A 27,059-nucleotide genomic window follows, 5' to 3' on the forward strand; every position below is an offset into this window, starting at 1 on the left:
ATAATGATACTAGGAATTGTAATCTACATTAATTTTTATCATTAAATCTTCTTTTGTCATGAGGACATGTGCTGTATGAGTAGGAGAGAGCATTCCATCAAATGCCATTGGGTGCGATTGTGCAGATTTAGGGAGAGTTGTGCAGGTGAAGGGTTTTTTATTCCATTAATGACACTGTTAAAAAACACTGGTCCTCGGTGTGGATAATCAACAAATGAGTAATGTGTGACTTCTCTGTGCCTCCTCATCAGGACATGTTGAAGAACACACCTGTGGGTCATGCAGACCGTCTGCCCCTTCAGATGGCCCTGACCGAACTGGAGACACTGGCAGAGAAGCTTAATGAAAAGAAGAGGGAAGCTGACCAGCGCTGCGAGATCCGTCACATTGCAAAGGCCATGAACGAACGTTACCTCAACAAGGTCTGTCTATTTCTCTTGTGTGGTCCTGGAATTCATGTCTGTCATTTGAATTGTATTGTATTAGACTACCATTGCTGGGTGGAGTCAGTGTTCTTGATACATGACATTTTGTTTTTAGTAGTATCGTTTTTACATTCTGGTTAAGAGGATGGTTAGAGCTGAGGATGTACTCATTGCTCAGTCAGTGTGCAAATCTTTGGCTAATGTTTGATTCTTTTAGCATATGCTGTGGCATTTCCCTCTGTCCCAGTGTGGGCGGCCATCAGGCACTTGAGCTTCACATTTTCTACCAACTATTCTCCTGACTGAATACCATATTTTTAGAGCATGGCTTAGCACAACGTGTACACACAACACCAGCTTTCCCCAAGGTATAATTATTTGTCTATCTGCAGCCACCCACTCTGGCATCTGTGCCGAAACATGTGTTTACAACATACCCCACATGGGGCAGAGGAGTTTGGTTCCTCATAGCCTTTAATTGTTCAGAGTCACTGTTGATAGCCATGTATTATATGCTGTTATCCAAAATGGTTGGTTTCACAGTAGAGACTGACAGGAAATGTGGGATAGAACAATAAGATGACACATGACAAAGGTTCCTGATCAAACAGAATTTTTTCTTGATACCCAGAGTTAAAAATACACAGAGCAGTGTTCACTTTAAGATTTTATCAGGGGCTGTATTGGCTGAAATGCTTCAGGATTCTTTTCTTATATAAGGTAATAAAGCTTAGTGAAATGTGAGTACTGTTGGACTTTGAATGGTCTACATTCCTTCTCTGAGCTTGGTATTATCAGAGATCCAAACTCCGACTATACTTTGACATAGTGCCGTATCAATCTTACCCTTTAGCTTCTGAGCAACGGCAGCCGTTACCTGATTCGCTCAGACGACATGGTAGAGACGGTCTACAACGAGCGTGGTGAAATCATCAAAACCAAGGAGCGGCGTCTCTTCCTGCTCAATGATGTGCTCATGTGTGCCACACCCAATATCCGGTAAGAGTGACCGCAAACCCAGACCTGTTCATAATCTCTCCTGTAAATTACACCTTCTGCTGCCCTTGGGTGCAATATCCTATAATCTCTTTGCCGTTTTACAATTTTAGACACTAATTGCTGTGTGTTTATTTTTGTTGTGGTCTGGATTGGATGGGCCGCTTTTCCTACTGTAAGGGAATATTTAATACAACTAGGATTTCAGTAAAAATCAATCTCAAAGTGAACTAAAGTGAAACTCTCATGTGTAGACAAAGATGGTTAGCATTATATGTAACTGGTGTCCTTGGGGTGACCTTTGACCACACTGAGTCTCTGGGTTTTGGGCCCATGTGTACCCAGTATGGCTTGCTATTTAACCATGAGTGATGGATGGAGAGCCTTGTTCCCGGGTTTTTCAGCTCCTGTCCTGTAATTGTAACATGCTGGTCACCACATACTGCCTCTGGGAATGTGCACAGGTTCTCTAGATGAGTGACATTTACCTCCTCTTATCTTTCACACATGGCACCATAGGCCTCCTCCACTGATGTTGATGTAAACTGTTCTCTTTTCTTACCTTCAGCATTTCTTGCACTCATATACCTTCTCCTCACACAGTGCAGAAGATACATGTATTCTCCACAAGTAAGGTCTTAACACCATGAACCAGTGCCACTTCATCACATAACTGTTCATTTCTCTCTGCTCTGTCCAGATGTCAGGATGGCAGTGGGAGTGGCAGTGGAAATGCTCCCCTTGACCAGAAGTTCCTTCTGAAGTGGAGTGTGCCTCTGAGCTTCGTGGAGGTGCTCGAGTTTGGCTCCAGTGAGGACATGGCCGATAACAGCCGTTACCCAGCACCCCACTCCGGAGAGAAGGTGGTCATCAACGCTAAGCCAAGTATGAATCACAGTGTCACTTTCTGTCGTTTTGAGTCAGCAGTCTGCCTATTTGTCTGTGCCTCTGTTTCTCTCCCTCTGTATACTGAGGACAAAAGGTCTGGTAGGAAAGGTGATAGAGTTCAATTAGCTGAGTTGATTAGAGAGTGTCAAGCAGTTAAGGACTGATCCCTGTATAGGCCATGTGGATTTGAGACTCTGGGATACGAGCCAATAACTGCTGTTCAGGTTACTGCTTATGCTTGGTGTCTGGTTAATGAAATGCTCCGTGGGAACTAAAGGTAAATATCTCTATCTACTTGTAGTACCTGGAGTAATTTACTTTTACAAATCCAGTTATAGACTATTTTAATAAAGACCTTGTTTCTCACATATACATACATAGAATGGACATTAACAAACATTTCTAAAGTGGTGTCAGTCCTACACAGACCATCCAGCCAACGAGTGTGTATTTTTTCCTTCTGCAATTCTCTGGTCTGCTGGCTGCCGAGAATGATTTCAGTCTTTCCACTGGGCTCTCCCCTGTCACAGACAGCTGCTCAGCCACTTTAAAAGGCACAGATCAGACAAACAAGAGGCATAACCAGAGTGTATGATTTTGTGGTAAAAGTGCTGCAGTTTTTATTCTAGGATTTTTCTGTGTGCGATGTGTTTGTGCAGAGGTAATGGTAGTGCACATTGCTAGGCTGGTGAGTGCTCTGATACTGTATTATCCCTGGTCTGTCAAAGGTTATATGTATTCAAGCTGAGGTCAAAGGCACACTCTTTCACTAGCCAGTGATAGTGGGCTGGAATTACTACCATTGAGCTCATCTACTCTCTCTCATGCTCAGTCTCCTTCTCCCTCTAATCTATCATCTGTAATTCACTTGCATAAGGCTCAGTCCTTTTTTTCCATTTATCTCATGTTAAATCCTGTGATGTTTTCTATGTGTTGTATCATACAGTCTACCAAGTATGTCTGATTACTAAAAGATTGCTGTTCAGCAATAGCCAGGATATATTTCAGTCCATGTGCACAGGGTAGCAACTGTAAATTAAATGAACAGGGACAATACAGTTCTTTTATTGGCCCCTCTACTCCTACTGTGTGAAGTTGTTATGCAGATGACAGCATGTGAAGTAGATGGTCCATATGGCCCCTTTACACATATACGCACATATTCCCTCCTGCCACCTATCCTCATCCTCTTATGCTGAAAATATCACATGATGAGTTTCACACTGTTCCCATCTTCCACCGCCTTAAAATATTTCACCCTTTTTTCATATCATTTTCCATATACCTCCACTTAGACCACATTTGGTGCCTCTCTTTTGCACTAATCTCCTGCCAGGCCACCTGTCCTCCTCTGATACTTCACCAAGCTGCAATATATGAACAGTCCAGTCATTGCATGAGTGTACATAACAGATGGCACAGACAGGCCTGTGTAACATCTGGTCTGGCTGTCAGGTTTTCCTAGGGCTGCAACTGACAGCCAGGTTCACAGCCTCATATTAAGTTGAAGAGATGATAGTAGTGTATATGCACTTTCTCCTTAAAGGCCTGAGGATGGCCACACAAGTCTCAGTGTATTGTTTTGTTGTTTCAAAAAATCAGACTATTGAATTTGATGTTCCTTCGACAGAAGTGAATTACTTATTAAACAATAACATACTAACCCTCACTTGCTGCCTTCACTCTTTAGTTATTTTCAAACTAAGTTCAGCTCTCTGTGTGTCTTTAGGAAAGTGTGTGTGTGTGCATACAAATGTGTGCATTGTCCAGGAACTTTTAATAAGTGGAAACAATTGTTTCTCAGTCCTCTGTGTTCAGCCAAAAGCAGCTTGGTGACCAGCCTGCTAGAAAGCAGTGAAAAGACTCTTCAACATATGATGTCACCTCTTTGCGTGTCTCTCTGCTTAGTTCATCTCTCCTCTGCGCTGCATAGCAGTCAGACCACCAAGCACACTGCTCGTTTAAAGTTAGGTTTTCCTGCTGCTCTTACAGCCAGTAATTTGTAGATATATTGTTTGTGTTTTTAGTAATTGCTGTGACGACTGGCTCTGCTTCTGAAGATGCTCCCAGGCCTGTTTTTGTTAGAAAACTCTTGGCATTTGGCACTCTCACAAAGAGCCATTCAGGAAGTTGGATCCGACTTGAAATGGGTTACACAGTGCCAGTCGAGTCTGTGGGAATGGTCAATTCAGTGATGGCACAATGCTGCTCTTCCTTGGGCCTTATTATTAGTACTATTAAATACAGATAATAAACAGCAAAAGATGCTATGAAACATTGGATTTCTTGATGTCTCAGCTTTATTTTAGTGTACATTAAGTAGAGTCTTAACATAGCACTATATTGTGTGATACTGGCAGTAACTTTATTGTTGTAGCTGCATTTGCTCACAATATGACACCAAGCAGGAGGGTTTATTCAGCATTTCTGCCCTGACCTGAATTCAGCCCCCTGTGTCAGCCTTTGCTATGACTGATGAGCCATGAAAATGGCATTTAACCCCTTTAGACAAGGAAATTAGCTCAAATGAGGAGAAACAAGGCAACAACAGTGCATTACACACCCCAACAATTAATTTCTCATTATATCCTATTAACGGATAAAGCAAATGAAAATATCCTATAGGTGTATTGTGAGGGTGCTATGATTTGATCCAGAATGAAATAAGTAGGAGGTCACTGACCATGAAAATATCAGTGAAACCCAAATCCATGCACAATACAGTAGTCCTGCTGTTTAGTGCGCGTGCTCTGGTGCTTAGGGGCGCTCATGCATGTGTGAAGCCAACAAAGAATTTCTCAGTCTGTGAGCAGCCTCTTGTGTACAAACTCGCAGGGAGACATTTTGGAGTCATTCTTTCTGAGACCACCTACAAATGCGTTACTGGGGTAAAGGTTCTCCTGAATGCCCAGTCAGCGAGACCTTCAGGAGAGGACTGGGCTGGGTTGCCATGGCGTTGGAGGACCAGACAGACATAGTGACAATTGTAGAAGAGGACAAGGAGGAGGAGAAGGAAGGAGAGGGAGAGGAGAAAGTAGAAGGGCAGAAGCAAATACAGCTGAAGCTGCCAAATACTCTAATCCAGTTTAACTCTTTCTTTGTCCTGTGATATACACTCTCAACGGTTAGTACAGATAAGAGGATACACACATTCAAACATGTGCAGTTAGGTTTTAATTTGAAAGAGTCCAGTACTTGTTAATTGAGTCTTTTGATCAAATGACCTCAATAATTTGTCCGTTGGCCATCCTGGCCAACTGTCTGCTTTTCCTCATGATAATTTTCATGAAATATGTGTGTGTGTGAGAGAGACACTTTGATGAGCCTGGCTCTGTGTTCTGAGCCACAGTGCTTTGTGTACATCACAAAGCAAGCTGTTGTTTTCTTGTTGATACAGAACAACACAGTAACCGCTCAAGATCACTGAACTGTTCATATAGCTCAGTGATCATTTGGTTTAATATTTTGAGCACAAGTGCAAAAATGATGAGATGCACCTATCAGCATACTTACATACAGTAGGTACACATCTGAGGAACAGATAGGATGACATACTGTACCGCTGACATACCAGAACAAACACAGTATTTGGTGTGTGGCCTCTGAAACCTATCATTAGATGATAGTGTTCTTGTGACTGAGTGAGCTCACCGTTGAGAATCACTGCCAAGTTTGCAGAGCTGTCACCACTCCTGTGGGAAACTGACTGATTGCCCCTTATTGATCTTTGTCTTTGTTCAGTTTTAACTGCCTCTGTCATCAGACTGGGCCTCATTCATTCACATACTGCGCGTGTTTCCAACCTTTTGTAAGAGGACTGTTGGAGACATCAGCTCAATTTCCTTTTTATCAGTCAGTTTTGCTTTTATTCTTTCCACCTCAGATGAGGACACTGCTTTTTAGATGGGATTGTAGTCACTACAATTTATGAGCTAAAAGAATATCTAAAACTCACCACTCACACCACCGCTTTGTAACATTAACAGCTATAACATTAAATCTCAACTTATAGTTTTTGAACAACCAGCATAGCTTCACTTTTTCTGTGAGAGAGCGAAAGAGAGAGAACAAAAAAATGAGTTTACATCTAATTATTTTGTCCTTGTATGTGTCTCTGTGTAGGCAAGCTGTACATGGGCCCGGGTCAGTTGTACCAAGATCTGCAGAACCTAATTCATGATCTCAGCCTGGTCAACCAGATCTCCAGCATGATCAGCAGCCTCAAAGGAAACTACCAGGTACTGCTCTAAACACAAACACTGAGTTAAAGCCACATCAGCTGAACTGAGAACATTTCTTATCTTTATTTCCCTTGAGATATGTTTGATTAAAATGCACATTTGAGTATAATTTCAATATATTTAATCCAGATAAGCAATGTCTGAATCAGTATTAAAAAATTAAGTCAAAAAACCTTAAGGTCATCACAAGGCAAATAATTAATACAAGTCATAAGTCTACTCTTTTACTTCTTATTAGTACTTGTCTTTAATGTCATTTTGACTAAATATTCTTTTGGGATAGTTATAGTGTTTATTAATATTCTTGGAAACTTGACAGAGATTGATGTAGACAAATGTTTCTCCAGTGCTCCAGTTCTTTAAAAATCATATTCGCTGTGTTTCCCCCTCAGACGTCCATAAAGGCTGGGCTGTTTTGTGGGTGTATAATGTTCAAGCTGTGGAACGTGCAAACGTGGACAATTTGTCTTGGGGAGATTTGGGGTCTCTTGAGTCTTGATTTACACCGTTCAAGCCTGTCATATCATGTGGCCACACACACACACACACACACACACGCCTGCCTGTTCTGCTGGGTTGGAAGTTTAGTTTGCAGAGCGCAGCATGAGTGTGTGAGGCTGTGTTTGTGCTGTGCTGGTAGGTCTGTCAGAAGCCGAGTGGGAGGCAGAGTAAAACAGAGAAGTTCTCAGAGAGACATGTGTCCCAGAGATGGAGGGAGGGAGAGACTGAAGGAGAGAGGGACAGGGGAAAAGGAAGAAAAAGCAGGACTGAGACGTGAGCTGTCTGCTCCTAAACATTTTCTCAACACTAAATTTCATATTCTAAATTGTACTGACCGTTTTCTCATTACACATTTATACTTAGAAGTTCTTTGTAAAGTTTGGAACCAAGTATTGAAAGGTCAAGAGATCATTGCCTAATTAGTGATGACATTTTAAGGCCAAATTTTCTTTTGCCTCTCCTTGCAAAGAGATGAAAGCCAATCTTAACTTGTGCCACTCAAACAAATTAACATGTTCACTTTAGTTTGAGACTACTAGCTGTTTGTTTATTGATTCAACTGCATGGCAAGTTTTGTGGCTGTTTGTGTTGACAGTGGAGAACATTTAAAGGAGTTTGTAATAACTTTACCACATCATTTACATACACTCTTCCTTCTCCTCTCTCCTTGTTTGTTTTTCTTTCTATCCCTCCCACATTCCTGTGTACAGAATGTCAACCCCACAGTGGCCCAGGACTGGGTATCAGGTCTTCAGAGGCTGATTCTGAAGAAAGAGGAGGAGATCAGGGCAGCTGACCGGTGTAGGATCCAACTCCAGCTGCCTGGCAAACAAGACAAGTCTGTCTTTTTTTTAACACACACATAAACACACCTCTTGAGCTTTAATCGATCTTTCATACAGACAGCACATACAGGCATTATAATAGTCTCCAGTCTCGGTCTTGGCACCCCACCCTTGTCTTGTTTATCCTAGGTTTGTCTTTATCCCCTTTTACCCTCCTTTCTCCCTCCATCCTCCCAGCCTTTCTGTGTGCCTATAGCTTTAGGGGACAGTATTAGAGCACATTTGGATATTTGGATAAACAAGTGTCTCCGCCAGGTCTAATCTGAGGCATGAATCCCAGGGGAGGAAATGTGCATCAGTGTTTGCAACCAAAGTCTGCCCAGTGTTGCAGCTGTTGTTGAACAGAATCACTCGTGTCACACATTTACACACACTATTATAGTCTGCACGTGGTCCCCCAAGGGTGAACCTTGTTTTGGCTTTGTCACATTCTCTCCCTCTTTCACTTCCTCACTCCATCCTTCATCCCTGCTGCATTTAGCTGGTGAGATTATATGCGGGTATGTTTGGAAACACAGCTGTGCCTCCCTCATTCTTCTCCTGATCCCTCAATCGCAAAACACACAAAACACAGCACTTCTCACCATCAGCCAGATTGAGGCATTTCAGACAGTGCCCTGCCACACACACACACACACACACACACACACACACATATACATATGTACACACAAACGAACAAAAACACACATGTCGACAAGAGCTGCCGATAGAAGCGATAATTGACATTGGCTTCTATTGCATTTCTGTCACTGTCTGTCTAGTCAATCAGCATTGAATGGCCAGACTCATTTGCCCCCTCAGCTTGGATTCAGCTCAAACAGAGCTGTTTTCATTTGATTTTACTGTAAAAGATGCTAATCAGTGGACTGGTGTGTCTGCAAGAATATTCAAACATTAGCATGACTGCTTAGAGAAATGTAAATGCTAATTCAGGCCCTCTGGTTGCCAGAATGTTGACACATCTCGCAGAACATTAATCATTCAGTACAGTCTTGTTAAAGCATCACTGATGTTTGCCTCACAAAAACGTCCAACCATGTCTAGTTCATTAACTCTCTCTGCAAAATGGAACTTTTTAAAAGCTCTATGTTATGATGTTTACATAGTAAAATATTAACTTTAAACTTTGCTTATTTTCAAAATCCCTGATCTAATCTGATCTCTTAAGGCCAGTTCATGTTTTCTGCCTTAAATTAGAGCCTCATGTAGAAAAAGACTTTTTTTCTTTTCTGTATATAATGAACAGAAAATATCAAACTACTATTCTGCCTGCATTTTTTTGATCCACCTTTATCTGCAAGCACCAGACAGCACACTGGAGTGTGTTTGCCCAGAACAGATGTGAATTCTGACCTTCTGCTCTGTGAGTTATCACAAGACCTTTAAAAGAACCTAAAAGATAAAGTAAATTTGAAAATATGAAATGAATGTCAAGGCACCAAAAAAGTTCCTCCGAAACACACTGATCATATATTTGTTATACAATAGTATTGAATATTCCTTTATTTTTACCACCATTTGTGTTTTTGTTTTGTCCTTTCTATCAGCAGGTCCGGTAAACCCACTTTCTTCAGTGCAGTGTTCAATACTCTCAGCCCAGCCATCAAACAGTCATGGATCAGTAACTTGCAGATGGCTAAACTGGCTCTAGGTACTGTACACACTACCTGGCTGTACATTTTCAATGTCTCAGTTGCACAGTTCTTTGTCCATTTCGATTGTGTGTGTGTGTGTGCACTTTACAATATATCTCTAAAGTCAGCTGCCCTTGATTAAACATATTAGTACCATCATATACCAATCAAATGTAGCAAAATATTGTTAAAAATAATCAGTAAGGTGTTAATTTTAGCTTTACAATGTGACGTCTTGAGTCTTTCCCTCTGAAAACAGATAACTTGTCATTTAAAAACACTTAGTGCAGGCTGCACATTACTGGATCAAAGTATTTGTGTGTGTGTTTTACATCAGAGGAGGACAACCTGCAGGGCTGGTTCTTTGCAGAGGATGATGGGAATCAGATCAAAAAGCAGAAACACCCTCTCTTGCTTCGACAAATGCCTGTGGTCATGTCAAAATTACAAGAGTTCAAGGTGAGACATTTTTATGTTGAGTGTCCATAATTCAGTCTGTGTGTGCTTGTAATTATGTCTCATGAATGCCACCCTTTTCCCTTTATGTTATACAACACTTATTGTAGTTGTATGTCTAAAAGCATTGACTGAACTTTGGCAAAAACTTGAAAAAGATAGAGTGTGTGGGTGGGTGTCTGTGGCCGGTTAGCTCAGTTGGTTAGAGCGTGGTGCTAATAACGCCAAGGTCGCGGGTTCGATCCCCGTACGGGCCAGGCTGTTTTAATAATTAATTGTGACACCTGGCCAGTTTAACTCAGGGATGTGCATTAGTATTACTGTTGTTGCTGATGGGAAATATTACAGAAGATCCTGAGAGATCCTTTCTCCACTGTCACTGTGCTCCTTTTGTAACACTAGACAGGTTAATACTGTATACCTTAATAATACTCTAGTTTGTGAGTGTCAGACTGTAACTCAGAGTGATCACAGCAAGAGCACATAGTTAAGTTGTGCAGTAAAAACTTTCTGTCAGTCTGTCTGTCAGTTTTGGGATGTGGGGTGAGTTAGATCAGTTGGTTAGAGCGTTGTGCTAATAACGCTGAGGTTGTGGGTTTGATCCCTGTATGGGCCTTTTATCAAGGAGACTACCAACATATGACCAATGGCTTAAGATGTGCTAGTTCACTGTTAAGTAGCACATAACATATGAAATGGTATTAACTGATTTGCTGTAAATCCAGACAAACAGAAAACAATTCTTTTTTCCTGTGGAACTCAGGGTTCTCTCAAAATAAATGACTTGTCATAACCATCTGCTGACGATTTTGGATTGTTACTGTGTGGATGTATGTTACACACTGTGACATTTCCACTAGGATTGACTGACCCATGTGAGGCAAAAAATAGCTGTGGTATTGACATGTGGGGCCGGTTAGCTCAGTTGGTTAGAGCGTGGTGCTAATAACGCCAAGGTCGCGGGTTCGATCCCCGTACGGGCCAGTAGCTTTTAAAAATGAGAATACTAACATGACCGTTGGGTTGGTTCAATGTTAAGTGGGTCATATCATATGGACTGACATTTAATGATTTGCTGTAGATCTAATATATCCCAGCACTTCTGGTGAAATCCTCCATCCACAGACAAACAATAACATAAGCAAATTATAGTAAACGCTTTCTGATGTTTCTGCGAATTTAGACGTTTGTCATTTATTTTGACTGGACACCATTCCGTGACACTGATTTGTGGAGTGGAGTAAAATTACAACACTGACCGACCAAGTGGGGCAAAAAATAGCTGTGGTATTGACATGTGGGGCCGGTTAGCTCAGTTGGTTAGAGCGTGGTGCTAATAACGCCAAGGTCGCGGGTTCGATCCCCGTACGGGCCATCTGCTTTTGAGATTATAAACTTATAAATAGTAATCATTAGGTTTGTGTAAAGATGTCATGTATCTGAGTCGTGTTGTTAAACATGTGACATAAGTCAGCAGATACACACCTGTCAACACTAACAGAGTAGAAAACTGGCTGGTGTCAAAAAGCACAGGGCCACTTTAGCTCATTTAGGCTGGTCACTTCAGTTTATTGGGATCTTTGACATTTTTACCATCACATTAATAAACACTAACTGGACACTAGTAAGACGTGTTTTATTGTTATGGTAACTTGGCTATTTATTTTATCACCCTCTCTTGTTTCCTCCTGCGGCAGGTGGAGTGTGCTGTTCATAACCCAGAGCCCCACATTAACCCAGAGAGCACAGCAGACACTCCTGTCGTGGGCCATGGATGTGTCTGGGTGAGGCATTTTTTCCATCATCCCTTGGAAAAGGAGCACTGTGTTAGCTCACGTTTGAACAATTACACAAAATAAGAGCTTATTCCAAGTTTTAAAGTGGCTGCCTACAATAATGTGGATCTTTTCCATCCAGAGAGAGAACTAAATTTGGAATTCTGTAGGAACACATTAATGGGCCTGAAATCTAACTCTTGGACTAGAGTATTTTGTCAAGTGTGTTGAGTGGCTTTATCAAGTGTTTATTGGGAAATGGTTTTGCAGTCCAGTTATTTTCAGACCCTTACACCATTTAACTTTAGCTTTAACACATTTCTGTCAGTGAGTCTGACTCTTAGTTTTGGCAGTGAGCTGTTCCCTATAACGCTGAGAGCAGAGCAGATGGTACATTTTTGCAGTTTATTTATTAAAATGTCTAATGTCCTCTTGAGAAAAACAATCATGGTTTGAAAGTTTTCATTACATTACTTCAAAATAAACAATGCCTGTTATAACCATGGTAATCACTGGTAATGCAGTGTTTTGTCCATTAGGGAAGCCCTTGGATCTGTTATACATATAAACATCTCTTTAACTGGTTATTTTCATGGTGAGGTAATATATAAACTGTTGCTGAAAGATGTTTAACTAAAAGAGCAGATTTTTAAATTATTAGATGTTAGCTCTTTGTGACGTAACTAATGTTTTATTTTTTAGCTTTTAAATGGCCTTGTCTTTACCTTGTTTTGAAGTGCTCTTACTAATGTAATTAAACTTTGCTCGGTGGAGGAGACTTTTGTGTTTTCTCATGAATTTTATTGGGAGTGCTTTAGCTATTTTGTTGGGTATTGTTTGCTTTCTTTTCATCCTGGCTGAGTATCTCTTGGAAAGATGTTTAGTTAGAACTTGGCTGCATAAATGGATTAAATCATCCTTAAAACAGTTCTGAAGGTTTTATTTATTTTTGTCCAGGTTGCAAGTTGTACTAACCAGATGGGCCAGATAGCCATTGTGGCCATGCAGAACTCCAGCCCTAAGGTGACTGAGTGTTTCAATGTGGAGTCACGTATCCTCTGCATGGCCTACGTCCCAGCTGAGCAACCCCAAGAAAATGGCGAGAAGGTCCCTGAAAACAACCATGTGCCCCCAGCAAAGACCAGTGATACCCCCAGTGTCTGTCTGGGCATGGAGGAGGGCAGGTACAGATGGTTATACACAGTGTACTCACAAAAGTGTCTCTGCAGTAACTATAACCCTGTTTGTGAAACATGTTGTACCAATACAGTGTAGTGTGTTACCTTTTAATACAGCTGTATAAATGGTATATGTCAGGTTTTTTGTCTTAGGATCAAAGAACAAAGATATGTCCATCTGTATGTACTGCATGTACCAGGTCAAGGTACTCTGCTACTAAAAAAGCATTGAAGGACGTCTTTAAATGAAGTAAAATGTAAAAAGCAGTCAGAAAGTAGAACTAAAAAAATTAATCATAAACAAAAAAAAATGAAAATGTTTCTCAGTTACTGAACATATAATTATTGTATAAAAATAGTCATATTAAGTATAGAAGTTATAATAAATAAAATGAAATATAAAATGTAGTGTATATATAAGTGTAATACTGCACACCACTGTGACAACACTGTAAAATGTTCCACAAAAACCAAAGTAATAATCTTTTTAACTGATTCTACTGACACTTATCTTCTTGCAGACAGGAGTGTATGTTGAAGTAGCCTTTTGTAGTAACTCATTTTATCTCCCGCCCTGTTCAGCATTATTGTGTATAAGAGCAGCCAGCGGTCTAAGAAAGTACGTCTGCAGCATTTCTTCACACCAGACAAGTCCACTGTCACCAGCCTGGTCTATAAGAAACACTGTCTGTATGCCGGCCTGGTCAGCGGCTCCGTGGCTATCTACTCCAGATCACAAGGTGTGTGTTTGTGTGTGTCTGAGGAGGGGGTGGACTTGTGAATTTGTGTATCTCTTCTGTTATATTCTCAGAATTCTCCCTTTATAATGTTTGTTGATACTCTTAAATAGCTATAATTAGGGCAATTACAAGGTTAAATCACTGTTATTGTGCAAAACAGAAATGCATTCACTGAGTTAATTAGATTTTTAGTGCGTAGGCTGACATTGTTTACTCAGATATTTAGTCTGTACTAGCTCTGAATTTTGTAACTTTAACCATAATTGGCCAAGTACATGAATAAGAGCATTGTTGCTGTCTTAGTGACTTTGTTTTTGGATTTAGCAACATATCTGTTGACTTTTTCCAACTATAGGCAGAAAATGTAGTGTCTTAAAATGCTGAAGAGATTGGTGTGAAATTGATACAGCTCGGCATTTGGCAGCACTGAATGAAAAGGGTTACTCTGGGTTGTACACCCACAGAGATGTTGTTTTGTGGTCCATTGCTTCAATGTCTATTTTTCATCTTTGACTCACTGGGTTACCGTTAGTGTGTAAGTCAGAGGTTCATTGAGAAACTCCAGGTCAGGGGTCTCCTCTGCTGTGGGTTGAGGTTCTGTTTCCATTTGCTCTGTTGTCTGGGAGAAGCCAATCTGTTAGCGGTGACCTAGTTAATGTCTTTCCTCCCAGACGAGCACAGGCACGGCAGAGGAAAGGATCTGGGCTGCTCTCTTCCCACAGTCTTTCACATTCTCTGTTTTGTTCTGTCTCTTACTGGCTTTCATAGTGGTGTGAACAGAGGGTCTCTGAGCCTCTTCCTCATTCTGTCTCTGTTTTTCTCTGTCTTTGTCTGATTTTCCTCTGTGTCACATTGTATGGGGTACAGATAAGCTCATATTTTGGAACATGAGGGAACAGAATCCTTGTAATTCTTGGCTGTCAAATATAAGTATGGGTGTCACTAGCCTGTGATGCCACCATTGCCAGAGACATGTTTTACTAACCTTAGTCGCACATATTCATCTCTTCCTATGCCCTCATACCTAATTAGATTTTCAACCTCTCTGAGAAAGGATTTTTAAGTTTCCTTGATCATTTCTAGCTTTTTTGTTCTTGTTACATTTGTCTGTGGGGCTTGTGTGTGCAAGAAAGAGGAGTGGAGTACTGGAGCAGAGATAGAAAGAATATGGATGATGGCCTGAGGACAGAAAGACAGGAGGAAAACTATTCCTGCTCCTCCCACTGTCAAGCTATAGTTTGCCTGAAAGAAACATGCAGCATATATGCAACCATTCAGGAATGTTTTCTGGGCCACTCATCACACCTTGTTTTGATGCACATGTCTTTTTCTCCATACACCAGTTATTAGACAGTGGCACAGTGTATGCCAGTATTGGTGTAACTGATTGCTCCAGCAGTAGCTGCTTTTCATCATTCACCACCATTAGTGTGTCAAATTTATTCTCAGAAGGAAATCCTGGCCCTGATTTGTATGATTTCCACCCATCGACAGCTCTGTCACTGGGACATGATGCTTGCTAAATGCTAAAGTGATGACTCATCCTGCATAGTTTGGTAAGGAAACTGTACCCTGCATCCCTGTTGTAATGCTGCTCAAGTACTTTGTCACAGTGACTGGCTCTGCCTGTACTCCATTAGCATTTAAAGTAGACCCACAGTTTACATTGAAGAGAAGAAAGCCAGCAGAACTAGGAGGAATGATCAGCTTATGTCCTTTGATGTTACACTGTCAGCCGATCAAAGGGGAACCTCACAGCGAATTGTGACGAGACATCAAAAACACCCTGAACAGACAGCAATGTGGCTCTGTCTTTAAAGCCTTCAGTGCTGAGCTATCCTCCATAGAAATGTGACTCTGTTGTTGATGCAGTGTGTCTGAAGCTGGCCAGGCAGCCTCATTCTGCCACGCTTGCTATTTCCTCTGTGACTGACTGTGTGAGAGATGAAGAAAGAGGGAGGCAATGATTCGGCAAAGGTCACACGTCACAGACAGACACTCAGAACATGAACTCTATTTGTTCCTTCTGTATCATGCCTCTGCTTTTTCCTGTTGAGAATAGTATGCATCATTTGTTGTTTGTTACAGAGTTGTAAAAATAAGAAGAATGATGGCCTAGTTTAATCAGCTTACTCTGTCTGGTTTATGTGCTACTGTTTGCGCACATACACACACCAAGATGAGAAGATAGTTGCAGCTGACACTGACATGAAGGAATGTTACAGTTTAAGAAGTGAGAGATGTGGGCAGACTCGCTTCAGTAGAGACAACTTACATAAGCCTCCAAGTTGGCACTACTGTCATTTTTTTCCTTTTCCTCCATTACTCCTTCCTTTTTTATTTTCTCTTTTTTTCTCCTGTGCATTCACCTACACACTGTGATTATTACAATAATATACACAGGGCATTGCTGGCATGCTAATCCTACCTAGCTCCTTTAGCAGGAGATTACCCTTACTTCCTCAGTCATTACTGTACCTCTGAAAGAACATCTCACTCTGTGTGGCACCTCTGCTTTCAATAGCTGCCTTTGTGCCTTCTCTTAAACAAACACTATTGGTGAGGCCTCATTCACTTCCTGGCCTAGATTAGCTAAGGGAATGTGGAATCTGGAGAAAGTGAACTTCATATTCAACACAGGTCCCTTCTAGCTGAAAGTAAGTATTAATAAAAAGGCAATATTTACTAATGCATGTTTCCATTTTTCAGATATAGAACACCTACATTTCCTCTCATTTTATGACATTGATTGAAATCTAAACCTGTGAATACAATGCTTGCAGATATGTAATGTGTTGATATTTATAAAGGCACTGCATGTGGTGTTTCATTGCAGTAGAGCTGGCACTGTAGGTGCCCAGGCACATGTAGAACAGAGTGTGTAGGAGGTGCGTGTGGGATCGAGCTCAGCTCTGACTAAAGCCTTGCAGCCCATCTATATTCATAGTGAAGGCTGTGAAAACCATCAATGGCCACTCCACCAGCATTAGTGGAGTTATAAATGCAGATGACCTTTACAGACGACATTTATAAAGACAGAGTGACTGTTACAGTGTCTTAAATGAACCATTGCTCTTTAACTACTACTAATGCTTACATGAAAAATTGCAAGAGGTTTACATTGCAAAAGAGAATGCAATGATACTAATAATATGTTTTCTGTGTAAGTATATACACTACATTTTGTGAAATGGAAATCTTCTTTGTATTTTAGTACTGAGCTGTGAATCTTGTGTTTGTTCTTATAGATGGTTTGTGGAACTGCGACAAGCCCACGTTGCTGAAGCTGGGAGTCCTCCCAGTCAAGGCCATGCTGGCTGTGGAGGAGCACCTCTGGGCTTCATCGGGTGGACAGGTCTTCATCATCAGCACCCACACACATTCTGTGGAGGTATAAAACCTAGCTCTGGCGCTGTTATTACATCAACAGAGTAGTTAAGCACATTCTTGTGTGCGTGTTCAGTAAATAACCCTTGGTACATGTCTTCTTATCAGTGTATCTGTCTCAGTCTGCCTGTCATAAATAAATCATGCAGGAAACAAGCTCTAGTGAGAAAGATGATTACTGTGTTAATCATCCTCCTATCTGTTTGTCAAGTCTATGGGAAAATCTGTGTCTCTTTAAAGAACGGCTCAGACCAGGAAAAGAAAAAGCAAAGACATAGTTCAGAGAGGCTGTTTTGTTTACTTAAAGGTAAGAGAATTTTAGTGAGTAGGACTGCACTCTGAGTACAGCAGAGAGAAGATGTGATTATTTTTTAAAACATGACAAAAGAAGGGAAGTGGAACATCAAGAGGAAAGTGAAGGTGAAACAGTTCAGGCTGTATTGGACTGTTGTGAAGAGTAGTATCCTTAGAGTATGGATACATATGCCATTGTTTATTTTCCTTATGCTACAAGTATGAAGGCCATCTAGTAGGTGAGGGTGCCTCTTCTCCCTTCCCAGTGTTCCTTGTTCCATATCCTGGAATATGGATGATATTCCCTGTGTGTGTTCTGGCCTGGTTTAGGGAATGGAAGCACCTGCCATTAGTCCAGGAATAGTAACGTTCCTCTGCCATGCACTCACTCATAATCTGTTTAGCCTCATTAAGCTCATTATGTTGGACCACCTGCCTGTCTCGCTCTCTTCTCCTCACTGAAGACTTACAGTTAGCCCACAGAGGTGACTGAAAGTCAGGCAGATGAGATGGACTGAGAGGAAAAGCATGGTGAGATGGATACAAAAAAACTGGATACTTCAACAAATACAAGTACTTCATTATTTTAATTAGAGGTAGATCAAATATAGATTACAAAGGTTTACACTTAGCAAAAAGAAAAGCGCAAGACCTTATGTTTATGTTTCTTGCTCCTTCATCGCCACATTTTATCAGGACTCTGTACTGACACACTTGTGAATGGACTCTCCTTAGCCAAATATAGCTCCACCTACACGTAATGCAATGTGTGGTGAGATTATGTAACTTGTGGTGATGGAAAAAGCCTAGTTTATTGGTTTCTATGCACAGACTTTGAAATTACACTCTGCACATATTTGAAACTACTCTAATTTAAACTAATTAATGAACGGTAAACATGGAGTTGAGAGAGAGAGAGTTTATAAAGATAATTTAATTTGCAATTTAGAAACAAAACTTTATGAAACTATGGTAAAAACTACCTTCCCTGTGTTTCCTCTATGGACTGCACCTGACAGTCTCACAATGCTCAGACATATTGGCGTCACCCTTGAATAAACATTTTTCATGCATGTGGCCAAAAAACCCCATTGTATCACATTCTATATTGTCTAATGTGGAGATGTGATTCTTCATTTTGATGGTAAAGTATAATCACAGGGTCCCAGACATAACAACCACTGACAATGCATGGGCTGCTGCAGTCTAAACAGACTGAGACAGACTTTATGTGGGTTGATTGGTGTCTTGCACTTTTCAAATAGTTTTCTCTCTAGATTGTAGTCACACAGCCAACATGGGACAGCTGAAAAAATCTCCCTATATCCCCTGGAACATTTATCCTGTGCTTAAAGTGTTACTAATATAATAGTATTGTGTGCTCTTGGTGCAAATCATTTTATGTTAGTCAGTGCCCAGATTTTGCGCGTTATTGCACCAAACAAACATAAAATGTGTTTATGGTGATATAGATGCTAATGAGAATCATAATGCTCATAATAGAGATTCTATAAGTTCTACTTAGTGTAATATTTATATCAATATCCCAATCTTATGCACAAATGGGTGTTAAAAAAGATGTCATAAAAGTCTTTAAAATTTCAGATTGAAAAGTGCAGGGGTTTTTTGTGGGATATTTTTTTTTCTGTTGTCAAAGATCCTATGTTCATGTGTACTGGCAAATTTGGTGTTCTACTTCAGTCTGATTTCAGAAGTCTGACTGAAGAGTCGTTAGACTTGGTGATATTTTGTTTTCAAATCTTAATAAAAATTATTGTGACTCCCTGCAATAGTCATCCTCCCTAAGGCTGATTTTATTGTGAATGTGCAGTAGGTAAGGCCTAAATCCTGTCATCCTACCCTGTCTTCCACATCCAGAGGCAGCTGGAAGCCCATCAGGAAGAGGGCATGGTTGTGTCCCACATGGTGGTGGCCGGGGTGGGCATCTGGATCGCCTTCAGCTCTGGTTCCACACTTCGCCTTTTCCACACAGAGACCCTGGAGCACCTGCAGGACATTAACATTGCTACCCCTGTCCACAATATACTGCCTGGTAAGGAGTCATTTTCATTTGGAGACATCAGTCTGATTTAAAAGTCCATGAGTGTTAAACACTAAAATAAAAAACTTGTAAATTAAAGTAAAAATAGTTTTAAATTATTCAATTTCTATTTCTAGATATCTTTGAACTAAGTAAACATGAGGTTTCTGCAGGCACATTTACTAGACAATGACCTTCATAGTTACCCCTCCTTCTTAACCCAACCATTCAAGGCAGATGGCCGCCCACCCTGAGTACGGTTCTGCTCGAGGTTTCTGCCTCTTAAAAGGAAGTTTTTCCTTGCCACTGTCGCCTAGTGCCTGGTCATGGTGGGATCTGTTGGGTCTCTCTCTGTAATTACCTATTTTAAAGAGTATGGTCTAGACCTGCTCTATATGAAAAGTGCCTTGAGATGACTTTTGTTGTGATATGGCGCTATATAAATAAAATTGAATTGAATTGAATAGTTTAAATACTTGGCCACAAAGACAGAATATAAGGACGGTCATGAAGGTTTGGGAATGATACATTTTTTAAAAAGATGCACAAAGAGCAGCTGTTAAATTTAAAAAATATATATAGATATAACACCCATTGCCTGCAGATGGCACCAATGTCAAAATTCAAGTAGCTGTTACTTTTCTTGCCTGTAGATGGCAGCTTTGGCACAACCTATTTAAACTGCTGATGCGATGACTTTGTTCAGTCTTTTATGGTTTATTCTACACAGTGACTAACAACAAAACATTCTCTGCTGAAGTCTTCAGAGGTTCCTCTCACCTTGTAGAAGTCCTTGGCCTGTGGTTTAAGATTCAGTCAAAGTGATTCTGTGGCCTTAACCTCCTTTACCACTTTACCCACCACCACCACCACTCTCAGTTCTCTTTGCCTTCCCTCAAGTGTCACGTAATGTGATCTGCACTCCTGACAGAGACTGAAACCCTTTTAGTAAGTGTCAAACTGTCTGACAAAGAACAGCAAAGCATAGTTGTTCTCCCTTTTGATATCTGATCTTGTGATCATCTGGCCAACTGTACATTCATGATTGGTGTTGCAGGTCCCATTGCCTCGTGTTTTCAAAGAGCTGTCAGTAATTAGCTGACATCAGTGTAGGTGCTCATCCAGACAGCTCTTGTTATGGCAGGTCTGTCACACTCACATCCTCTTTCAAAGGCTTCTTTAGTCTAAACAGTTGATCTGGACCCTCTCATTTTGTCTCTATTCATAGTGTTGCATAAAGAAACTTTTGACCTCCTCAAGTAATTTTAAGGCGGCTTTGTGAGCTTTGGAAGGCGCCATCTAAAAGGAAAATCCAGCCCAGAGTTCAACACAAGCAAATATCGGGACATCCTTTTGATAACTGACCAAACATAGACCACATGAATTATGACATCACATTGAACTATAGTACATACTGTATGTGCAGCTGAGCTGCTGGTGGAGTTCAGCGTAAAATTACATTCGTCAGCCACATCAGTGGCACCAAAGATCAGGAGATTTTTTTTGAGACTCACAACTATGCAAAGAAAGGAATCACTTACAAGGTGTTTATAATACCCTATACACAACCAGGTAACAAAATCTAATGATGGCATAAAATATTAACTGTAATGATATTGCTTTGACAAATAAAACAAAGCTATCTGCTAGATATCACTAGGGGTAAGATTTTTATGCCTCCATGTCGGTAACAGCCGTGGTCGTAAGCATCATGTAGTCCAGTTGTCCGTCCCATCGTTGTGAACACGATATCTCAGGCTTTGAGGGAATCTTTCAAATTTAGCACAAACATTCACTTGGACTAAAGGATTAACTGATTAGAATTTGGTGGTCAAAGGTGATATTACAAAATACTTTTTTGGCCACAACTCAAAAATTCATACGCTAATTATGATAAAATACACTTATACCTTTTATTAAATTCCCTCAAAGTCTTCAATACATGCAGTATATTATATGAGTCTAGCCAGACATGGATGTAAACTGTAACTTGACTGGTTGGTGGAGGCATACAACCACGATGCAGTAATTCTAGTTTAATGGGATTTGGGTTAACTGAACCTTAAATATGTTGAAGAAAACAGAAAACAACATAAACATAAACAAAGATCTAGGAGTATCCGAAGGTTGTTTTTTCCTTCAACAGATCTAACATAGCATTACAAGTGAGTACAGAGGTTACGGAGAGTACAGAGAGGAAAGGCAACTCACTTACATCTTTCCACCATAGTGGCTCACCCTCTATCTCTTGTGATTGTGTAAGGCACTGCAGATGTAAACCTGTCATTAACAGGTTGTAACAGCTGCAGAACAGTGTCAGAGGCGAGCCAAATGAGCCATAGCTCACAGACAGAGTTTCATTGTGGAGAGCTAATATTTGTTTTAGAGGCTCTGAAGAATTCAGTAATTAACCCTATGATGTATGTAATGCACAGTACATGCCCAAAACCAGGGAGTGTATTGCATCACACCATAACACTGCTTTCAGTTCCTGCATTTGTCCTTTAGCTTTGCAACTGTGGCAGTAGATCATATTTTATTTAGTGCAGGATGTGAAACGAGGACAGTTTCCTGCCATGTGTGTTTAAGCCAAACATTGTCACTAAGGATGTTCAGACCAAATCAAATAACTGGGCTGAAGTCATCAGAGTTGCTTGTAGCTTTGGATCTTGTAATCTGTTGTGTTACATCAGCTTGACCCAAAAACACACTGCCTAAAAGGATGACTGAAGTGTTTTTTTGTTTTGTTATTGAGAAGAGATTGCCTCTGTTGGTATGAAGTCTGGATTTGTGCTGTCCAATCACTCCTGCTCTCAATCTCTTTTCCTTCAGTGCTGAGTAATGCAGACAGCTGTGGTTTGGCGTGCATTTCCTGAAGCATTCTTTGCAATGTTGTCTTGAAGTTTTATCTAAATGCTTTTTGACAATCAATTCTTTGCTTTCCTCCTCAAACTGGATTATACAGCGTTTTGATACTTAAATGAGGTTTTGATCTGGCTTTTGTTTTGTTTTGTGTTGACAGTTGTGGTTTAATCTGTATGTGTGTTGTGGTCTTCAGTCAATTACTAGCCTGCAGTTGTTCTGCGCTGTCTCATCTCCAGCATCATTAGTACTGTCATTAGCCTAGCTTGGCTCAGAATGTGTGTACATTTACTCTCCAGAGGGATTTCCTTATTATTGCCATACGGTAGTAATAATATTAGGAGAGTATTTAGCCGCAAAATGGATCAAAATGGGATGTGTGGAAGTTGTTTTTTTTATACTGCTCTCCTACTTAAAGCAAAATTTATTAATCAGAATGTCAGATATCGTGAAAGTACATTTTTGTTGGATGGTTTTAAATGTCACTTAGCTGTTGGAGCAGCCACAAAGACAAAATCCAGAACTGTGAAGGGTTAAAAACAAACTCAAACAAAGAACCATTCACTCACAGCTTTTTGTATCCATGGCTACAAGTTATTCACTGTGGCACAATGATTAACAGCATTAATGCACCTTCATTCCTCTGACTGTAGAGGAAAACAGATTTATGGAGAGCACTATTGACTCTGAAATTACAGTCCCAAGTTTCCTCAAGGAAATCCCTAATTACAAGCAAAAATGTAAGAGATAACGAACTGCTCAGAGTATCTGGGTTCTCTTGATATTGTGGGAGAATCCCTCTCTGATGCCCAGTGTTTAGAACTGAGTGGAAGGCCTCTTCGTCAGACAGATGTGAATGATAAAAGCAGCCGGCTTCGGGACCTCACTGCCCATATTGGCTAATGGGATCCATGCAACCGCAGAGGAAGCTGGTTCTGGGACAGACCAACCACACATGAAAGCTTTCATCCTCTGGGCCTCACCATTAAGAGCTCACTTCCTCTGATAACTGTACTGGGCCCCTGGACTGTCAGTCAGCATGGAAATCAAAAGTTGTTTTTTTTAATCCAGTTTGAACCACCAACAAAGTGGTGTAGGTTTGATTTGCATATTTGAATGAAGCAGTTGCATTAAATCCACCTGTCTGCCACTGTGCTTGTCATCTGTTTTCAGCTGTACTTTTCCAGAGTGTTCCACAGTGGCATTTATCACTGCTGGCCGTCACTGTGGAACAGAATGAGACCAAAAAATGTGCTGTTTCTGCACAAACTATGATGTAATTGGAATCGCCAGCCAAACTGTTTGGACAGGAGGGGACTGCCTGCAATCGATGTGTTAGAGGCAATGAGTGATGGGTCTTTCATCTGCAATTCTGTGCTCCTGTTAATGCTTATTTACTGAGACAAAAGCTAGAAATTATATCAGCTCATCAGAAAATGGCAAGAAATAACATTACTCTGATATTTATCTCTAGGAAGTCCACATTATTATGAAGCAATATTGCATTACAGATCCTAATGCAATTTTGGCTTCTCTACAGAGCACACAATCAGGCTCAGGACTGATCCTAGAGAACAATATCTCCACAAGAGAAAAGAACATGGGGCGTTGACTTCAATGTGAATGCCTGTATGAATAGTGCACTGTTAAATGCGGGAGGTGCTCTAGGTGCAGTTCTCCTTCTCATGTTCAAGCATGTTGGAGCAATTCTGCTAACTCCCTTCTTGGTAGACAGGAGTAGCTTGTCCAAGCACTAAACACACAGTGGGTTAATACGCTGTAATAGCCGTCATTATCACTGTAACTCATAGCTAGCATTTTTTAAAGAATCCTTTGCAGCTCATGTTTTAGAGTAATTTAGTGGCATCAGTAGCTGATTGGATGATATTTCCTGCTACTTTCTCTCTGTTTTCCCAAATCTTAATCTTTACCTCTCAGTTATACATCTTAGGAAATAGAAAATTGTACTGTGGATCTTCTTAGTGTAGCATGGATTTATTCTATTGAACCTCTCTTTTCCAAAGTAGGGCAAAGAATCTACATCCGAACAAAAAGCTCATATTAAAGGGAAAAGCAAAGTAGATTATTGTGTGAAGCATACATAAAGTTAGAAATTAATAATAAAAAGTTCCTAATAAGCACTTCAAAAGGCACTGGGCTTCCATCAAAGCAAATTGTGCTGTGACATCTCAGAGGATGGTGGCTGGCTGCTGTGCTGAGGATCTGGTCCGCCTTTGTCTGCTGCTCTGTGACCTAAATAGGCAGCCATGCAAAGTCTAATGGGAGACAAACATCAGGGGGGGCCAGTAAATAACACCTTCCAGCTTTTCTTTGTCTGTAACGCCACCATTGTTGCACACCTCCCCGACATGGATAACACACTTATTCCCGACTGAACATCCACTCCTTCAGAGATCCAAACACTGACTCAACAGAATAAGACTGGATGACATACTGTAGCTGCACTGTGAAGTAGCTCCAGTTAAAACTTAACTTCCTCTTGGAAAAAAAGCTAATCATATTTAGTGTTTACCTTTTTTTTAACAGCATGGCTCTATGCATGGCAGTGTCGGTTGGCAGGTCCTGACTGACATATCTCAGCAATTACTGAATAAATTTCTATGATACCATGGTTGCTAGAGGATGAATCATACTGACGATGGCGATTCACTGATGCCCCTATGAAGTTGGCTTGTTGGTTCTCAGTCATGTCTTGACAACTACTTGATCTTGATTCCCATTAAATTTGGCACAGATGTTAATGTTCCACTCAGAACTTACAATATTCACTTTGATTATCCTCTGATCATCTAAGCAACAAATATGTTTATCATGTTAGCATGCTAACATGAATACTCTAGTTAGCAGAAATACAGCACCTAAACATGGCTCACTCAGTAATGCAAATGATAAAATTTGGGTTTGTTTCATTGAGCAAACAAACAAACAACAAACAAATTTTAAATCTCTTAAGATAAAATGTGAATGTGAATTTAGGACCTGGAACATTTCCATTTACTTTACAATAGTAGTTATATAGCGTGAGGGTGTGACTCCCAGCTATGGAGACTGAAACCATGGTCACTCAGATTGTGCTGATCGGAGTTATTTCTAGGCTGATTGAATGGCTGATACAGTGTATTATTGTAATGTTTGGGATTTGCTCCTCCCTCCTGCTGGTGGTTGTCAGGACTAAGTGCAGATCAAAGTGGTGCTCTGGTGCAGGATCAGGGACAGATCAGGACTAGAGCCGGGCAGTGTTGATGCTCATTCTGGGTTTATTTTAGTTCACCCTCTGGGTGGGGAACTCCAAATATTATGAAAGGAGGAAGTTGAGCAAGGCCCCCAACCAGCGGTCTGTGTGTTTCTGCTAACTCCGGGCCCTCATTAGAAGCACATGTGGGCAAGACGCAGAGCCTCGTCTTCCACTGTACCTGCCTGCCTATCTGGTGGGATTCCTGGAAGTGTGGCAGTATGGCGTGTGTGCCCCATGCATGGGGTCAGCTTTAGTGAGGGGGGTCAGGCAGAGAGACTGGCAGTAATTTTTCCTAAAGCCCAAGAGGATTACTTTGAGGGAGGAAATTCAAGTCAAGCTGTTATAGCAGTAATGACTCATGACAGTCTCGCCTCCCACATAGCAGGACTGAACGAACTGTTTTTGCAAAACCCCAGATTCTTATTACAATCATAAAAAATGATGATAAAAGTGTCTGATGAGATACTGTTTCTTGTGTAACTTATCCCTGTCAAAGCTCCCGTGTGGGGATGGTCTGAGATGAGTGCCAAATTCCACGTAATAAGTCACCTAACACAGACTGTCAGCAGGCCCTTCTTTATTGCTGTCTTTGCTGAAAGGTGCTGTTAACTTGACAATAGCGGCCTTGACAGTCTATAGTGGCGTCACAGTGATTTTTCTGACCGGGAGGGAAGATAAAAGGTTAGGTCAGATCATCCTGCTGTCGCTGCCACAAGCTTTCTCAATAGAGGCAGAGCTCCTTGCTTAATTACAGCATTACGCTTCATTCATTCTGTTACATAACACTTTTGTGTTTGTTTGTTTGACTCAAAGTGGACCATAATGGTGCGTTTTGCTGTGTACAGACACTTGGAAAGAGCTGCTTTTATCCTGGCTCCTCTTTACGTTGCCCTGGAGACAAATAACCGTTGAACATCATCACCGCAGAAATACCCCTACTCACTATAAAAAATACACCCCCTCCCTCCCTCCTACGCACCACACTGTATTCAAGCCTGGTGAAGTGGGCCATTAACGATGCACTTTTCTGATTTTCCAGGAGACACAAGTGTGTGTGCGTGGTGTGTGTGAGGTCCAACAGTTCGTGCCTGACACTGAAAATCACTCAGGGTTGGAGGATATCTCTGCCAAGAATCATTCGCTAACTGTTTCTCTCTATACTCTAATAAAATGTCAACCAATTTACTTAAGGAAGAGATTTGATCCACGCAAGATTAAATACATGTTATGCTTTTGTTTTTTTTTTTATCCACAGGGAACCAGAGAGTATCAGTGAGCAGTCTTCTGGTCTGTCATGGTCTGCTTCTGGTAGGGACCAACCTGGGGGTGACTGTCGCTCTCTCTGTGCCCAGACTGCAGGGGATCCCCAAGGTCACAGGTAACACTGAAATTTAATTGTGTCACATTTTCAAATATACTTAGATACAGGGCTCCAAACTAATGATTATTTTAAATGTAGACTGTCAAACACCGTAAAAAGTAACAAATCAGACATTTGATAAAGTTTCAGGTTATTAATTTCAGTTCTCTGACATGT

At 40.8% G+C, this 27,059-nt stretch overlaps 1 protein-coding gene and 3 non-coding genes across 4 annotated transcripts in view; all 4 read left to right on the top strand.

The window, feature by feature from the left end:
* Positions 1 to 27,059, top strand: part of arhgef10 (Rho guanine nucleotide exchange factor (GEF) 10) — a 50,550-nt gene that overhangs the window by 21,858 nt on the left and 1,633 nt on the right. Inside the window, 13 exon segments of the mRNA XM_018697795.2 lie at positions 252 to 422; positions 1,279 to 1,424; positions 2,122 to 2,306; positions 6,432 to 6,547; positions 7,762 to 7,889; positions 9,450 to 9,550; positions 9,871 to 9,992; positions 11,687 to 11,773; positions 12,722 to 12,948; positions 13,525 to 13,682; positions 16,931 to 17,073; positions 19,242 to 19,416; positions 26,778 to 26,900. Coding sequence (XP_018553311.1) covers positions 252 to 422; positions 1,279 to 1,424; positions 2,122 to 2,306; positions 6,432 to 6,547; positions 7,762 to 7,889; positions 9,450 to 9,550; positions 9,871 to 9,992; positions 11,687 to 11,773; positions 12,722 to 12,948; positions 13,525 to 13,682; positions 16,931 to 17,073; positions 19,242 to 19,416; positions 26,778 to 26,900 — 1,882 coding nt within the window.
* On the top strand, positions 10,173 to 10,246 carry trnai-aau (transfer RNA isoleucine (anticodon AAU)). The gene has a single exon. It is a non-coding gene; the product is annotated as a tRNA-Ile (tRNA).
* trnai-aau (transfer RNA isoleucine (anticodon AAU)) lies at positions 10,900 to 10,973 on the top strand. Its single transcript has one exon. It is a non-coding gene; the product is annotated as a tRNA-Ile (tRNA).
* Positions 11,291 to 11,364, top strand: trnai-aau (transfer RNA isoleucine (anticodon AAU)). Its single transcript has one exon. It is a non-coding gene; the product is annotated as a tRNA-Ile (tRNA).

This window comes from Lates calcarifer, linkage group LG19, assembly GCF_001640805.2.
Source record: "Lates calcarifer isolate ASB-BC8 linkage group LG19, TLL_Latcal_v3, whole genome shotgun sequence".
Classification (NCBI taxonomy): Eukaryota; Metazoa; Chordata; class Actinopteri; family Centropomidae; genus Lates; species Lates calcarifer.